The 18,158-nt window shown below is 52.8% G+C and overlaps 1 protein-coding gene across 13 annotated transcripts in view; it reads left to right on the forward strand.

Annotated features, from left to right (window-relative positions):
- The window catches only part of ANKMY1 (ankyrin repeat and MYND domain containing 1), a 109,062-nt gene that overhangs the window by 45,613 nt on the left and 45,291 nt on the right, over positions 1–18,158 (forward strand). For 11 of the 13 annotated variants that reach the window (XM_032761982.2, XM_032761956.2, XM_032761936.2 and 8 more), the window contains exons 6-11: positions 1,428–1,644; positions 2,015–2,179; positions 3,491–3,987; positions 7,311–7,482; positions 14,934–15,074; positions 15,873–16,013. In XM_032761982.2, the coding sequence (XP_032617873.1) occupies positions 1,428–1,644; positions 2,015–2,179; positions 3,491–3,987; positions 7,311–7,482; positions 14,934–15,074; positions 15,873–16,013 (1,333 nt within the window). The remainder of the gene's footprint in view (positions 1–1,427; positions 1,645–2,014; positions 2,180–3,490; positions 3,988–7,310; positions 7,483–14,933; positions 15,075–15,872; positions 16,014–18,158) is intronic. The other 2 variants (XM_058436715.1, XM_032761992.2) reach the window with 2 other exon arrangements.

Below are 18,158 nucleotides of genomic sequence, written 5' to 3' on the forward strand. Positions count from 1 at the left end.
TCCACCCATGCCACATCCATCCGTCCAGCCATCCATTCATCTATCCACCTACCTACCCATTCACCCACCCACCTATCCATTCATCCATCAACCTACTCATGCAACATTCATCCACCTACCTACCCAGCCATTCATCCATCAATCCACCCACACACCTACCCATTCATCCACCCACCCACCCATCCATTCACCCATCAGTTCACACATGCGGTATCCATTCATGCGGCCATCCATTCATCTACCCACCCACATACCCATTTGTCCACCCACCCATCCAGTCATCCATCAATCCACCCATGTAACATCCATTCATCCAGCCATCCACTCATCTACCCACCCACCTACCCATTAATTCACCCACTCACCCACCTTTTCCATCTATTCATCCATCAGTATACTCATGCAACATTGATCCACCCACCCCTTCATCCATCAATCCACCCATGGAACATCCATTCATCCAGTCATCCATTCATCTACCTATCTACCTACTCATTCATCTACCCACCCACCCACCCATCCATTCATCCATCAGTCCACCCATGCAACATCCATTCATCCAACCATCCATTCATCTACCCACCTACCTACCCAGTCATCCACTCATCTACCCATCTATCCATCCATCAATCTATTCATGCATCTTTCATCCACCCATCCATTCATCCATCAATCCACCAGTGTGGCACCCATTCATCCACCCACCCACTCATCCATCTATTAGTCCACCCACCCATCCATCCACCTTCCCACCTACCCATCCATCCATCTTCCCACCCACCCATCCATTCATCCATCAATTCACTCCTGCAACATACATCCACCTACCCAACCAACCATCCATCCATCATGCAAACATCAACTGGGCTTGTAATTGTTGAAGACTGTTAGGTACAGAAGCATCTATAATGCACAGGTTCTCGATTGTGAAAAGGGGTTGTGTACACACCAGGAGGCATGTACACATCAGTGTTGTGTGGTGAGTAAGCCATGAGATATGCGTGTTGTCTACTCAGACAAAAATGGATGAGCAGAGGGTGGAATGTGGGTGTTGGTGCTGAGACTAGAACCACATATATGTTGGTCTCCTTCCTACCCAGGGCCTTTGCTGTTACAGCCCATTTCTTAGCAAACACCCAGTGACCCAGATGAATCAGAGATGCATGGATGTACTCGCAGCCAGCACATTCCTGCTGGGACAGACATATAGCCCAAGCATCTTGACCTCCAGGTGGCATGTCCGCACCACCGTGTGCAACCTAGTGGATCATGAGCAGCTGGGGGTGCAGCTGCCAGCACTCGGGGTGCCTGAAGAGTGAACAGTGGGGGTGCTGAGCCACAAGAAGGAGAGGCATTGGAGGGAGGTGGTCCAGCTGGACCCTTTCTCGTGGGAGGTGCAGAACCTCTGAAACTTGTTGTGTTGCCAGGAACAAGCCGGCTCACACAAGCTGGAACATGGGCGCCATCCTGGAGGGGAAGCGCAGCGGCTTTGCACTTCGCGGGCCCAGAGAGCGGCTTTCCATGGAGATGATCCTAAAGGCCGAGGAAGGGAACCACGACTGGATTTGTAGGGTCCTGAGGGACAACTTTGCTAGCGCCGACGTGGCGGACGCAAAGGGCTACACAGTGCTTGCTGCGGCTGCCGTAAGCCCCACACCCTCCCGGCTGGTGCCCACGGGAGCTTAGCTGTGAGGGTCACACATGAGGGTGGCCTCCTCTGCAGGAGCAGAGCCGAGGTACGTGGGGACACTGATGTGCCCACACCTCCACCTCGCCGTTCAGCAGAAACCCACTCAGCTGAGCCTGGCACTTGTGGTCCAGTGCAGAAAGGGTTGGAGCAGAGTGCCCGTTCCATTCCTCTGTCCCACACTTGTCCCTTTGCTAAGCTCCCGAATGAGCACTGGTTCCTGCCCTGCCATGGGGTGGCCTCATGAGGGCATCAGGACACCCGGTGACACTTCCCACCCCTGAGGGCCGGGCACATCATCCTGAGTCCCGCCTCATCTCTCTCCAGACTCACTGCCACAACGACATTGTAAACCTTCTCCTGGACTGTGGGGCCGACGTGAACAAGTGCTCAGATGAGGGTCTCACGGCACTCAGCATGTGTTTCCTCCTCTACTACCCCGCCCAGTCCTTCAAGCCCAATGTTGCTGAACGGACCGTACCTGAGCCCCAGGTCAGCCCCCGGTGGCCACCGCACCACCAACTGTCCCCTGTTGTCTTCTCTGTCTCTGTAAGTGTCCACCAAGCCTCCTCCCTCCTGTGTGGACCAGGCTTGTACAGGGTGAGTTACAAGATAAGGCAGGGAGTGGGCAAGAGAGACAGAGCCTGGGCATCCCCTAAGGGACCCTGAGCAGATGCCAAGGGATGTGTGTTCTTTACTTGTCACCTGCATAGCAGCCTGGGGCCCCGAGACTTGCCCTGCCAGCACTGTGCAGGAAAGGGGTGCCTGTGGAGGGAGAGTGGGCATCCATGACAACGCCCCCAAGGTGGGGCTGAGAATCTGCATGCCTAACAATTTCCTGGCAGTACTGATGTTATTGAAACACCAGGGATTTGGTCTCGGTCCTGCTGCTCACCACACAGAAAGCCAATCACTGAGATGCCAAGTATTGCCAAGGAAGAAGGCTTTAATCAGGTGCTGCAGCCAAGGAGATAGGAGCTCAGTCTCAAGTCCATTTCCCTGACTAACACTGGGAGTTTATTTAGCAGGAAAGAAAGGTAACAATGTGTAAGATAACAGGAACTAGGACAAGGCAAGGAGGCATCTGGTGTGATGATCTTGTGGGTTTCAGTTGTCTGGTGCTTCCTGAAGGTCCTTTCCTGAGGAAGGAACTCAGATAAAACAAATACAGTTTTCAAGTTTTAACAGAAGAGTCGATTTCTATGTTTATCCAAAAACAACTGTCTGTGGGACTCGGGCTGGTTTCACTGATGCCACTGGTCCAGGGTCCACACTTTGGGAACCATGGCTCAAAACACAAACGGATCCAGGGCAGTGCCATGTGACAGAAATAAAACGTGTAATTAAAATTTGGGAGGTAGCCACATGAAAAAGTAAAACAGGTGGAATTAATTTTAATAATATATTTAATTTAGCCTAATGTATTCAAAATCCAATCATTTTGGTGTGTGATCAATATAAGCAGCATCATTAAGGCATTTGCCTTCGTTTTCCAACCTCTCCTTCACTTCTAAGCACCTGGGTGTGGACAGGCCACGTTTTGTGAGCTTAGCAGCCATATATCGGGCCATGCACCCTGGGGTGTGGCCTGGTCAGGTGCAGGCTTCTGTGCGATGCCTTCACAGGGGTGTTCTTTTCTCTTTGAGGGTTTGGGGAAAGCTGCCCTGGTCTTTTCAGCCTAGGTGCTTTGAAGACAGCTCTAGGCCACGGGCATTGGTCCTTGCTGAAGAAGGTCCTAGAATGAGGTTTCTTCTAATGACACTCCAATTTCTTCTAATGACACTTTTTTGGTTCTTTCCAAAGGAACCTCCAAAATTCCCAGTTGTTCCAATCCTTTCATCATCATTTATGGACACAAACCTGGAGTCTCTGTACTGTGAGGTGAACGTGCCTTCCCAGGGTAGCTATGAGCTGACGCCACTGCCAACACCACCGCCACTGCCGCACATCTCGGGCAGCCAGGAGGGCGGCCACTCCCAGGACACCGGGCAGTGTGGGGAGTCCGTGGACCACAGGAGCAGCTCTCTGAAGGGGGCCTCCCCGTTGGTGAAGGGCAGCCTTGGCCATGTGGAAAGTGGGCTCGAGGACATGCTGGGAAATACAGACGGGAGCAGTCTGTGCAGTGCTGAGACAAACTTTGAGTCCAACGTGTGTGTGTGCAACTTCTCCATCGAGCTCTCGCAGGCCACGCTGGAGAGAAGCGCCCAGTCCCACAGCTTGCTGAAGATGGCCTCGCCCTCACTGGTCACCAGCAGCTTCGACAAAGGGACCATGCGGAGGATGGCGCTGTCCATAATCGAGTAGGTCCTGGCACCGGCTGGTGGGGGTGGAGGGCCACCATCAGGGCTGAATCCTATGCTCAGTGGACCTGTGTCTCTTCCCTGTGCCAGCGGGAGGCGTTGTGTCTGGAGATGTGTGTCTGAGTGTGTGAGCATCCCTGTGTCGGTGGCTCCACGCCACGTCCAAGCCTGTGGGGGTGCCATGGTGATGGGCTGTTCTCAGTACCACCCCAGCCCTGTGGGGGTGCCACGGTGACAGGCTGTTTTCAATACCACCCCAGCCCTGTGGGGGTGCCACAGTGACGGGCTGTTTTCAATATCACCCCAGCCCTGCTTTGGCCTTTGGCACTGGCCTGAAGTGTCTCTGTGGGAGCCTCAGCAGGGGCCACTGTCAGGGGTCCTATCCTAGCCATGGTGCATGTGAGTGACACCTGCCTGGGCAGCCCACACACCCCTACTGCCCACCCTGTCTATACCAGTGTGTCTCAAAATGTGGTCCATGCACCCCTGGGGGTCCAAGACCCTTTCAGGGAGTCTGTGGGGTCAAAATGATTCTCTTGATAACCCTGAGACTCTGTTAGCCTTCTCCTTGTATTGATGTTGGTGGATGGTATGAAGACAGGGCCGTGCAGACCACCAGCCCCCAGCCTGCAGGGCAGCAGTGCCCGGCCTGCATGGGGGCATGGTATTCCTTCACCATGGTGTGCACTTGCAGGGATGCCTGTCTCACTGAAGAATGCCTTTCACAAAGCAGAAAAGCAATGACGAATTGCATTAAATCTTGCTCCTTGCATACACACCCCTCTATTCTGGATCAGAAAACATGGGAAGGACACTGATGTGCGTCTGCCACAGACCAAGGCATACCGCTTCTCTGCAAGAAGCGCTTCCCCCAGGGCTGGACTAGCAAACAGAATGTGGCATCTTCCCAACCTCCTGCCCCATTTTTGATCGGAAGAATGACTGGTACGTGGCTGTTCATTCTCCTGAACACAGCCTGCCGCTTTAAGGAAAACATGACACTATTTGTTGCTGGTGAAATTTACGTTTTCAAGTGAATAGCAGAATTCTGGACACTTGACACCACCACCAAGACCTTCATAGCTTCCTTTAACTTTGAGACGTGGGTATTCAGAGGTTTTGCAGGTGAGATGGCGTTAGCAGTGCGGTTTTCTGATACTGCCTGATGACATGCCAACAGTGCCCAGATCTCTTCTATTGGTGAGCCAGCTTTCCCCACACGGCCAAGTTCTGATGCTGAACCATCGCCAGATGGGTGAAGATCCATTGACAGTGAGAGGTGGGCCTGTGGGCTTCAGTGCAGCCAGGCGTGGAAGGCTGGTCCATGAGTGTCCAGCCCCGCCAGGTAGCTAGCTCACCGCCCCCAGCCTGGGTTCATGTAGTTCAAATAGGAAAACCACGATGATCAGAAAGGCTGCTCAAATACTCCTTTGTCCAGCGCATACCTGGGGGAGGCTGGATCTCCACTCACTTCCACCAAGGCTGCGCAGAGCAGATAGGGGAATCCAGCGAAGGTGGAAAACAGTGCCATCCTTCTCCCCAACTGGGTTTTCTAAAATAACTTTTTGTGACAGTGTTACTTATTAGTAACACGCAGTGGGTTTGTTATGGTTAACAAGTTGGTGAGCATTATTGAGAGGTGAAGCCAGCTGAGCTTCTGGGTCGGGTGGGGACTTGGAGAACTTTTGTGTCTAGCTAAAGGATTGTAAATGCACCAATCAGCGCTCTGTGTCTAGCTAAAGGATTGTAAACGCACCAATCAGCACTCTGTAAAATGGACCAATCAGCGTTCTGTAAAATGGACCAGTCAGCAGGATGGGGGGTGGGGCAAATAAGGGAATAAAAGCTGACCACTGCCAGCCCCCCAACCAGCCAGCGGTGGCAACCTGCTTAGTTCCGCGTCCACTCTGTGGAAGCTTTGTTCTTTGACTTTTTCACAATAAATCTTGCTGCTGCTAACTTTTTGGGTCCGCATCACCTTTAAGAGATGTTAACACTTGCCAGTGAAGGTCTGCAGCTTCATTCTTGAAGTCAGTGAGACCATGAACTCACCGGAAGGAAGAAACTCCAGACACACCATGTTTAACAGCTGTAAAGGGGGGCCAGGCGCGGTGGCTCGCTCCTGTAATCCCAGCACTTTGGGAGGGCGAGGCAGGCGGATCACGAGGTCAGGAGATGGAGACCATCCTGGCTAACATGGTGAAACCCCGTCTCTACTAAAAATACAAAAAAATTAGCCAGGCCTGGTGGCGGGTGCCTGTAGTCCCAGCTACTTGGGAGGCTGAGGCAGGAGAGTAACTTGAACCTGGGAGGTGGAGCTTGCAGTGAGTGGCGATCGCACCACTGCACTCCAGCCTGGGCGACAGGGCAAGACTCCGTCTCAAAAAAAAAAAAAAAAAAAAAAAAAGGAAGAAAAAAAGCTGTAACAGCGCGAGGTCCGCGACTTCATTCTTGAAGTCAGCGAGACCAAGAACCAACCAGAAAGGCATAAATTCTGCACACATTTTGACAGTTTTTGAGCTTTACCTGGTAGCGGCAGATAAGGAGAGCCAGCACCCACGTCAACTCAGCTCCATGGGCTTCCGAGTGGTGAGGGTCTGGAGACTGGGCTGTGGGCTGCTGCTCAAGGCCGATCTAGTTCCCGCGGCTCTGATTCTGTGCCTACTGCAGGGTCAGTGGGCTTGGCTGGGTCCTACACCTGCCCTGCCCTCATGGTCATTCCCGCTGCCACCTGGGTCCCCTGCCCCCAGTCCCCTCCTCCCTTGAGCTTCTCCCTCAGCCCTGCGTGGCCGCACAACCCCCACCCACCTGGTCCCAGCCTCTCTTGAGGCCCAAGTTTCCTCCGGAGGCACAGCTTCCCCTTGAGCTGGCCAGCCTTTTCAGTGACCCCTCAGACGTGTGTGTGCGCCTGTGTTTGTGTCTTTGTGGTGTGAGTGGTGTGTGTGGTGTGTTGTGTGTGGTTTGAGTGTGTGGTTGTGTGCTGTGTGTGTAGTGTGGTTTGTGTGCTCTGGTGTGGCTTGTGTGTGGTGTGCTGTGTGTACTGTGTGGTGTGCGCTGTGCTATGGTGTGTGCGCTCTGGTGTGGCTTGTGTGTGGGGTTGTGTGTTGTGTGTACTGTGTGGTGTGCTGTGGGTGTGGTTGTATGTTGTGGCTGCTGTGTGGTGTGCTGTGTGTGCCATGTGGTGTGTGTGTGTGATTGTGTGGTTGCGGCACACACATACTCCCTACGCGCCCCTCCCCAGCCTCCTCGCTGGCATGGCCCCGTCCTGGGCGCAGTGCAGGTGCCTGCCCTCCAGGGGCCCACGAGCGCGCGGTCTTTTTCAGGCGGAGGAAGCGCTGGCGGACCATCAAGCTGCTGCTGCGCCGGGGCGCGGACCCCAACCTGTGCTGCGTGCCCATGCAGGTCCTGTTCCTCGCTGTGAAGGCCGGGGACGTGGATGGGGTGAGGCTGCTGCTGGAGCACGGGGCGAGGACCGACATCTGCTTTCCCCCGCAGGTAGGAGCCGTGGCGGGCGGGCTCCGAGACGAGCGCAGACTCCCGGGCACGGGCCAGGCAGCTCCTCGCTCCACCTAGGCGCGGAAGAGCAGGGTGGGCTCTTGCATGCGACCACGTGGGCTGTGAGTGATGACGGTGCGCCGGAGTGGGGGTCCCACAGCCCGCTCTTCTACCCATGTCCCCAGACAGGATTTGGACACTGAGCTAGTTTTTAGAGTATTTCACGATCCGTGTGATTTTTTCCCAGTGTTGAAGCAAACTCTAAGGGGAAGCGCATCCTGAAGGCCCCTTGGAAAGGGGAGACTTACATTCAGGAGGAGGCGGGCTCCTTTCAACCCAGGCTCAGCATCACAAGGACACAGGCAGCGGAGGCAAAGGGTTTTGGTGCTGAGATTTTATCTTTAGCCCAACAGATCCAGCCGGCAAAATATTTAGCTGAGAAAAAATCTTTGACGGGGAGTCTGATTTTATATTTTTTTTCTTAAGAAGTGCCTTTCCCAGGGGACGGCTTCTTCCCCCTCTGAGGCCACGCCCACCCGTGAGCAAGCGGCTTCACAGGGCATTTTGCTCTGGAATAAATTAGCCTGCTAGTTCTTCGAAGAAAGTTTAGTGTTTCTGCTGAGTTTCACTGGGGACTCAGGGCTTTATGGGCTTAGCTCGTTCAAACAACTCCTTTTCCCACCTGTCCCCCGGTCAGTGGGCACCCCCGTGCTTGGCCCCAGATTCCTGCAGCCCTCCCCACGGCACAGCTGCTGGAAGGGCTTCCTTCCCGAATTTCCACTGCTCTGGAATGGAATCGGTCGCTGCCCATGACTGCTCCTCCTCTCAGAGGCATCTGGGGTGAAGCCAGGCTTCCCTCGCAGCTTCGTCAGTCCATGAGGGCCTCATTAGGTTGCACAGGGGACAGGGCGAGATGGAAGTATGTCAGGAAGCGTGGACTCACTGCGGCGTTTCCTGTTCACTTTAACGTGACGTTATCTGTTGTGTTTCATCCCTTTGCCTGAACCCTTGTTGTCATTCTTTCTCTTTGTATTTTGAAGGACCCTACAATCATTTCTGTAATTTAATGTCTAGACCAACCCCATCACAATTTTCCATTCGGTGCATCCACACATCCACACTCAAGAAACCACTGCTGTCCACAGTGGCCGTGAAGATTCCAGATGGATGACGAACTGGCACCAGGGCCACCTTTGGGTGCCCCCAGAACAGGGGGCCCATTATGCAGACCCATGATGTGGTCTGTCCACTTGGCTGTGAAATTTACTTGTAGATTTTGTTTTTCTTCTCCGGTTGTGTAAACACTCGTCCATCGTTTCAGCGCTTTACCTTCTTCACAGGGTGTTGATGGGGTGAGAGCTGACGGCTCTCTCTGGGCACCAGCCTTGCCAGTTGTCACGCAGGCAGCATCGAGTGTTTGAGGGCAGGCGGGTCTCACTCTCCAGGCCCCTTAGTGCACAGCCTTTCAGCTTGGAAATTAAACTTTTCTTCCAAGTGTAAGATTACACAGAATTTGGTTTAAGACTCAGGATAATTTCATAACTTTTTAGGTTTACTGATTGGACTCCATCTTTGAAACTGATTAAGGTCACAACCTTTAAACTGGGCACGGACATCCTTCACTGTCTCACTTGTTTATTCATCTGTTCATAGCTGATCAGGAATATATTATTTACACACTTATCTTTCAAATAGAAAGTTTTTAAAAATTAAATTATTCGAGTGGGTTCAGAAATGAACATGTCACCAAAACGCCAGGGGTTCAGTCTAGATCCTGCCGCTTACTGCACAGAAAGCCAATCAGTGAGATGACAGGTACCGCCAGGGAAGAAGGCTTTAATTGGGTGCTGCACCAGGGAGAACAGGAGATCGTTCTCAAATCCGTGTCCTCAAATGACTAAAACGGCTACATAGCAGGGAAGAAATGTAACCATGTGTGGGAAAGCAGGGATTAGGAAGGCTAAGGAAAAAGAGTTGGTCAACAAGAAGCTGATGGTCCCAGAGGCAGTCATGATGGGTGAGGGGTCTAGGGTCTCACCGTCCAGAGGCTGTGATCTAGTGAGTCTCTGTTCCTTGATACTATTTAGGAGGCCTGCTGGTTGGTTTCCTGAAGAAGGAGCTCAGATAAGACAAATGTAATGTTCTCAAGTTTTAAAGAATGGAAGGGTCAATTTCTATGTTTATTTAAGAGAAACCATAGACATCAGCTCTATGGGACAATGGGCCAGTTTCAACACCCTTCCCCCCCATGTGTCAATTCCTCAATCATGAGGGATCGGGCTATGCATCTGTCTGGCTGCTTCGTGCTGAGGAGAGGCATTGTGGGCAGCTCCACACCATGGGTGACCCTGCGGCCACCCAAGAATCAAAGGTTAAACTGATACTAGAGTTTTTTTCTAAAATGCAATCTTTCTTTCCAATCCCCCACTTCCACCAAAGGCAAATCACAGCAAGACCAACCTACCTGCAAAATAAGCTTCAGTGGCCCGATTACCACACAAAGTGCAGAAAGAATTGTTGTCTTTTTTTTTCTTTTGAGACAGGGTCCCACTCTGTCACCTAGGCTGTAGTGTAGTGGCATCATCATGGCTCACTGCCGCCTCCACCTTCCAGCACCAAGTGATCCTCCTATTTCAGCCTCCACAGTAGCTGGACTACAGGCATGCACCACCAGGCCTGGCTAATTTTTAAATTTTTTTGTAAAGACAGGGTCTTACTATGTTGCCCAGGCTGGTCTCAAACTCCTGGAATCAAGCAGTCCTCCTGCCTTGGCCTCGCAAAGTGCTAGGGTTACAGGCATGAGCCACTGTGCCCGGCCAAGAATCATTGTCCATACAGGCTCTCCTAAGTTGGTTTGCGGGAACATTTCACAAGGAATCTCAGACTCTACCTCAAAAGCCTCTCAAGCCAAGCCAGGGATCCATCTGTACCTTCAGATCCCTGTGTGAATTGGGAGAACCAGTCTTCTCAAGGTCCCAAAACAACTTGAGGTTCCTGGGCCTGACAGAAAGTGACACGGTCCACTTACCACATGCCAGGAAGCGTGCAAAGGAACTGCATAGACAAGGTATGAGGCCAGTTATTCTAAGAGGTTCTCATTGGCTCTATAAAGTCAATCTCAATTTCTCAAAGCAATCTGCTTATTCTGAAAATCTTCCAACTGTGTCCCATTATAAAAAACAGATTCCTAATAAATGTATGCAAACAAATACATTGCCATGAATTAAAAATATTTGCATAGTTTCCAAATTCTGGAGAAGTCAGGGAGACAGAGAAAAAAGCTTCAAATTCTGTTTGCAAGAGTATACTCTACTCAATTTTTAATGGATATAAACAGCTTGAAAGAGAAAAGCTTTCCAGACTCCAAAAAATGAAAAAAAAAGAAACAGCAGTATTTCAAAAAGAATTCATAAACAATTATTTCAGTCCTCCGTTACTTCAGTCCATGCGGTCACCTCCTGCTCTGCTTCATACTGGGTTAGCAGTCATACTGGGTTAACACCAGCTTTTTAGCTAGAGTCCTGGAAGTTTCCTCTCTAATCCAATGGCACAATCTCCAAAGTTATCAAAAACATGCATTCAATAGTCCTTTCCGTGAACTCCCCCAAAGAAACAAGCCCTGGACAGTAGCTGATTTTAAGTCACTTTGTGAAAAGAATCAAAGCAAAACAATAATTGTGGATGACAAAAGTTTTAGGACAGCCATAGTTAAAGACACAGTTGACAAGGAAATTTGGTTATTTCTGTGTCAGACAACAATTTAACAATAATTATGATAACCACTGGCAACATATATTAAGACAGATCAGAATTTCAGGAATGTCATGCAATCCTGGAACACATAGGAACAACGTATCTATATACATATAACCTAGAGAAGGTTAAACAGCACTTCGCATTTGACAATGCTTTCTGTAAAATTCTAACATGCCAAATAAGCCTAATATGTCTCTCTTGGACTTTGGGGACCCAATACCCCCCAAAAAGGGAGTTTGAGATAAAGAAGACTGAATTTAAAACTTGAAATTTTGCTTTTGGAGTTTGTCATATATCAAAGGTTAAAGACACTTGATATTATAAAACAAGATCACAGGTCACTATATAATTGCCAATCGTTTAGCCAAAATAATTCAAATATTTCAAAAAAAAAAAAACCCACAAAAACCTTTACTCTTTGATTGGAGAATCAGTTTCCCAAACAATAAGACCTAATAAAGACAGCATGAGGCCAACTGAATCTGTCCCTCCTTTTTTTCCCCAGCGGTTTACTCAAAAGGGAAACAAAAATATTTTATTATTGCCTGTAATCCCAGCACTTTGGGAGGCTGAGGTGGGCAGATCACGAGGTCAGGAGATAGAGACCATCCTCTAACACGGTGAAACCCCGTCTCTACTAAAAATACAAAAAAAAAAAAATTAGCCGGGCTTGGTGGCGGGTGCCTGTAGTCCTAGCTACTCAGGAGGCTGAGGCAGGAGAATGGTGTGAACCCGGGAGGCAGAGCTTGCAGTGAGTCGAGATTGTGCCACAGCACTCCAGCCTGGGCCATGGTGTGAGACTAAGTTTCAGAAAAAATTATCTTTTATTAATGTTCTACAAAAATTTTGTTGAAAAGAGAAAAACAAATTTTACCCTTGTATTATGAATGTTAAAGCTAATTTTAATAAAACCTTGTAAACGAGTCTATTTTAATCAGTTTAAACATCATAAGGTAAGACTTCCATAAAATGTTTATAACCTTTTACAATTTTCTTTTTCTTTTTCTTTTTTTTTTTTTGAGACTGGGTCTTGCTCTGTCACCCAAGCTGGAATGCAGTGGCAAAATCTCAGCTCACTGCAGCCTCCGCCTCCTGGGTTCAAGCGATTTTCCTGCCCCAGCCTCCTGAGTAGCTGAGATTACAGGCACCTGCCACCACACCCAGCTAATTTTTGTATTTTTAGTAGAGGCGAGGTTTCACAATGTTGGCCAGGCTGGTCTTGAACTCCTGACCTAGTGATCCGCCCACCTCGGCCTCCCAAAGTGCTGGGATTACAGGTGTGAGACACCACATCCAGCCAACAATTTTCTGTGAAAGCAAATCAGATCTCAAAGAAAACCCTATTATTTTGACACTGGGGCCCAGACACTGGCCTTGTAACCATGTACTTTTGATATTAATGTTTAATTTATAGAAAAACTCTGAACTAATTTTATCCCTCAGAATCGCCCCTTGCAATCTCATGTGCTCACCTCTTTTACGATAGTCTCTGGGCCTAGAGGGATTGAATAGTTTTAATTTCTGGCCCTGTGTCTCACCAGAGCAGTTCATTTTGATGGACACCTTCTGCCAGATCTGAAGACCAGCAAGAGCAGAACGTCAGCACTGTGGCAGACACAAGTCCCAGGGCTCATGCTCTGTGCCCATGCATGCCCATCCACTGGTAACCCAGGGAGATGTCTGGGCATCTGAGGCAGAGGGCAGGGCAGGTTCCAGGCAGCTGCTGACTCCCAGGAGGAGTGGGACTCTCAGGGTTGCCTCCCTCCACCATGCTGCACAGTTGTGGCTTCAAGTCCCACTCTAACTGCCAGTCTCACCTGGACCTGGCAGTAGTCCAGGGGTTTCTTTGCTCTTCAGTGCATTTTGCACCTTGCAGCTTCCTCTTGGATTCTTTCTGTGCTCTCTGCAGAGTGTCATTGGACATCCTCGTGGAGAGGATCCGTGGTGGGAAACTGAGCCCTCATGTTACTGAAAATGTCACCATGTTACCCTCTTGATTGAATAATAGATTAGCTAGATACAGAATTCTGGGTTCCAAACTGTTTTCCCTTAGACCTTTGAAGGTCCTGCCTCACTGTCTTCTGTCCTTCCGGGACTTGTGGGACTTAATGAGAAGTGCAATGCCCCCCTGCCTCCTGTGTCTATGTAAGGGTTAATTCCCTCCCTCCTTATTAAGTCACCTTAGCACTGGGTCAGAGCTGTGGGTCTGTGAAGTTTTCTTGCATTATTTCTCTAGTATTTCTCTCCATTGTGCTCTCCCTACTGTCCTGGAGCTCCTACCTGAGAGATGTTAGAACTCCAGCTCTCTCTCTCATGTCCCCTGATTTTGTTTTGGAGTGCTTTATATGTCTTTGCACTTCTGCTGTTTTGGGAATTTTGTCAACTTAATCATTTCCCAATTCACCCCTCAGCTGGGTTGGTTCTGTTATTAGCTCAGTTGTTGCTGTTGCTGCTGCTGTTTTAGGGGTGACATAACATGTAAGGAGGGTGTGGCCTCCAGCTGACTGTCCTAGATGCACGGCCCCGTGCGCCTCCTGGTGGCCTGGGCTGCGGTTACCATGGAGCAGTGGGCTGCGGTTACCGTGGAGCAGTGGGCTGCGGTTACCATGGAGCAGTGGGCTGCGGTTACCATGGAGCAGTGGGCTGCCCATACTCCCCTTGCCTGCTTGGGTCTGCGTCCCTCTGGGGTCAGTAGATTGTCGTCTGCAGCACTGGCCTCCCCACCATCAGGCGATGCCTGCATTGTAGTCTCGTTTCTGTCCTCTCACTGCATGCCTCTGCTGGGTGTGGATGCTGCTGGCCCTGGTCATGCTTGAGGCTGTGGGGGTTGGGCTGTGTGGAGGTCCCAGGGGCTGCTGTCAAGCTGGGAGAGTACTACTCCTCCTGGGAGTCAGCAGCTGCCTGGAACCTGCCCTGCCCTCCGCCTCAGATGCCCCGGCCATCTCCCTCGGTCACTGGTGGATGGGCATGCATGGGCACACCCAGCTGCTCTCTCCAAGTTCCTCTGGCTGGTCCTCATGCTGGTGGCTCTTCCCACCATCCAGGCTCACCTGTCTCCCCCTCAGGGGTCCCTCCTGGGTTCTTTTCTCTTTCCTGTTTGAGTGAGGCTGGTCTTTAAGGGACTGGGGAGCATCTCTTGACCCAAAGCCCACTGTCCATTCTCAGCCGGGCTCTCCCTTAGGATGGCAGGGCTGCCTCCAGAGGCCAGGGCCCCTATGAACACCTCTGTGTCACTGCTGCACAGCGGTGGCCACTATGGATGCTGTCAGCTGATGGCTGGGGACACTGTGAGTGGAGAATGGACAGGTCAGGGGCTGGAGTCAGGAGGCCACTCAGGAGCTGCATGGCCGTTAATGTGGTGGCCCTGGCAGGGCAGGGAGGGGCCTTTCTTAGAGGAAGCTGTGGACAGTGGCTTAAAATCACACTGGTTCAGGGTGGGCCTTCCTACCTGTGGCCCTGGCAGACAGCGGCATATTAGGCATTGGAAGCAACATGTGTGGCTTGCTCAGCGTGTTAGGAGCTTTGCCCACACTGCCTTCAGGGACCAGTATCCTGCATGTTGTGGGGCAGGTGAGGCTGAGAATGGTGCCCTCGGAGTCTCAGCCATTTCCCTGGCATTTGGGTCCCTCAGGTACCTCACCTGTCTCTCCCTGTGAGCATGTGCCTCACTGCCCGCCCTGGTGTTTCCTCTGCAGCTGGGCACCCTGACACCACTCCATATCGCTGCCGCCCTTCCTGGGGAGGAGGGCGTACAGATTGTGGAGCTGCTGCTGCATGCCATCACCGATGTGGATGCCAAGGCATCCGACGAGGATGACACTTACAAGCCCGGCAAGGTGTGTGCCTCGCGACCTGGGTAGGGGTATGGGGCTTTGGCCAGGTGTGCCTGGACGGATTCACACACTATGCCTAGCCTGTGCTCGCCAAGCATGATGGGCTTCCTGGCTTGGGGCTCAGGCAGTGGAGATCCTGCATAGAAACAACCCGTCCAGATGACAGCCTTAGCCAGTGAGCTTGTTTTGATATCAAGAGGCAAAAATGCTTGATTGGAATGAGTTAAGAACTTGATTATTCAGGCAGTCCACAGGGTGTGGGGGTCCCCATGAGGACCTTTTGCAGATAACTCCATCTCACACCTTTCTGAAGGTTCATAATTGCAGACAGAGGCCAGTTCCATGTCCCCAGTGCCTCCTCCAGGCCGAAGCCATCCTGTCCCACCAGGCCCTACCAAGCTCCAAAAGACCCCCAGTCATGGGCCATGAGGCCATGTCTTCCTTCTTCCACAAGGGGATGAGCCCCTTGAGGGCAGGAGCTCTGAGGCTTTCAGTTACCAGCACACAGCAGAAGCCACTGAGCACACGAACATGCTGGACGTGGGTGTGGGCAGCTCACCGCGTGGGGGACCCGGGAGGGGAGGGCACAGAATGGCTCTGACCCTTGTGGATGTTGGAGTGTCTCAGGGACAGGCAAACAGGGGACAGGCTCGAAGAAAGTCAGGCATCCGCCTTCAAGAGGGTTTCACAGGGTGAGACTCCAGACCCGCAGTCTGGGGAGGAAGCTCTCTTGCTCCGTTTGCCTTCCCATGGGCACACGGCAGGTCTGTGGGTGCTGGCAGAGCCCTCCGTTTTACACAGCTGGACCTGCTGCCCTCAAGTCTGAAGCTCAGCAACGAGCCAGGCCCTCCCCAAGCCTACTACGGCACGGACACAGCCCTCCCCGAGGAGGGGGGCAGGACGGCTCTGCACGTGGCCTGCGAGCGGGAGGACGACAACAAGGTGAGGGTAGCCAGGGCCTGGCGGGGGCACAGGGCTGCCCAGCGGTGGGGCCACCTTCCAGGGCCTTGTGTCCCCCAGAAGCACATGTCCTCATGCTGAGTCTTAGGCAGAAGCCAGGGAGCGTGGAAGGATGGGGAGGGAAGCAAGGCAAGGCGGGAGGACGGGATTTCACACTCACACCCACACATGCATGCGTGTGCATGGGGCCTGGGTGGCGGCATGTCTACTTCTTACCACAGGGCCTGGTCAGACATGTTTGGGAGCCTCTGGCCTGGGCTGTGACCGTCTGGTGCTGCCGACCCTCCTCTGTCATCCTCATGTGTCTCTGACTCAGGAGCCCAGGGTTGGTCTCATCTTCCAGAGCCCTGGGCGGTGCGCTGCTGGCCCTGTGGCCGCTGCCTCCTGCCTGCCTTGGGGGTTAATTCCTACCAAGTTGGGTGTGGGAACCACTCTGAGGATGCCCAGCGGCTGGGGTGGATGCGGGGAAACTGAGGCCAAGTCTCAGCTTTGCCATGTGGCAGCAGATGCAGCCCAAGCCAGTTGGCCACGGAGCCCATGGCACACTGAGCCTCAGTTTACCCACTTACAAATGAAATTAATGATCCTGGGCCTTCAGCAAGATGGTAACTTGTGTGGTCCTGACATGAGCGTGAGGATGAGTGTGCGGGAGTGCTGTGTGTGCGAGTGGGCATGTGGGTGACAGTGGGATGGGGATGGGCAGACAGGGAGGTGGGGAGGAGGGGAGGTGGGGAGGTGGGGAGGTGGGTGGGCAGACAGGAGGTGGAGGTGGGAGGTGGGAGGTGGGAGGTGGAGGGGGTGGGGGGGGGTGGGAACAGGAGGTGGGGAGGTCTGCTTCAGAACATCCCTGTCTGGTCAGAGCCTCCTTGGAGGGTAGGGAGAAGGAGCAGGTCTGTTGGGGGGTCTTCTTGGGGCCAGGCACTCTGCCCTGACTAGACCACCTGAAGGGTGGCAGGAACTCACGTTAGGAATGAACAGTGAGGCTCCAAGAAGGCGGCTGGTCAAGGCCCCCACCGTGAAGGATGAGGCCTGGGCAGTGAACACAGGGCTTTCTGTTCGCACGCTTATGTCCTGATGACAGATTGGGAAAGTTGTGGGGAAATAAAAGGAGACACTGAATGTGGCACTATCATTGGGTACAGGACAGACTGGCAGGTGGAACTTCAGTGCTGCGGGCGTGATGGCTGCAGCAGTCCAGCCATCACATCTGTATCCCAGAAGGGAGGGGAAAGGGGTCACTTTCCCAGGAGCCCCTCAGCAGACTTCTGTGGGCACCTCCTTGGCCTGGCCAGCAAGGCTGCGGGAAAGGGGAGTGTGCATGGTGGTTGGGCCAGCCAGACATGGGGTCTGCCGCATCTGAGGGGCACAGTCCCAGCAGAGCACTGGGAGAGGGAGCTGGGCCAGAGGAGAGTCCCTGCAGTGGGGGAGGAGGAGTCGCAGAGGTCAGGTCCTAGTGAACACTTCTGGGAGAAGAGGAGGAAGAGAAGGGAGCAGCTGAGGATTGCACAGTGGGACGTTCTGACAGGGGAGCAAGGATGAAAGAATGGACAGGAAAACAGAGGGGTTCCCGGGGAGGAGTCAGGGAGGTGGGAAGGGCAGGGACGGGGGAGGAGGGCAGGAGGCAGGGAGGCAGGAAGGGCAAGGATGTGGGGAGGAGGGCAGGGAGGCAGGAAGGGCAAGGATGTGGGGAGGCAAGCAGGGAGGCAGGGAGGGCATGGATTGGGGAGGAGGGCAGGGAGGGCAAGGATTGGGGAGGAGGGCAGGGATTGGGGAGGAGGGCAGGGAGGGCAAGGATTGGGGAGGAGGGCAGGGAGGGCAAGGATTGGGGAGGAGGGCAGGTAGGGCAAACATTGGGGGAGGAGGGCAGGGAGGGCACGGATTGGGGAGGAGGGCAGGGAGGGCAAGGATGGGAAGACGAGGGCAAGGAGGCAGGGAAGCAGGGGGGCAGGGGGGCAGGGAGGCAGGGAGGGCAAGAATGGGGAAGGAGAGCAGGGAGACAGGAAGGGAGGATGGACGGGGGAGGAGGACAGGGAGGCACAAAGGGCAGGGACAGGGGAGGAGTCAGGGAGGCAGGAGGGCATGGATGAGGGAGGAGAGCAGGAGGCAGGGAGGGCAGGGAGGCATGGA

The sequence above is a fragment of the Hylobates moloch genome, unplaced genomic scaffold (assembly GCF_009828535.3).
Source record: "Hylobates moloch isolate HMO894 unplaced genomic scaffold, HMol_V3 SCAFFOLD_1, whole genome shotgun sequence".
Classification (NCBI taxonomy): domain Eukaryota; kingdom Metazoa; phylum Chordata; class Mammalia; order Primates; family Hylobatidae; genus Hylobates; species Hylobates moloch.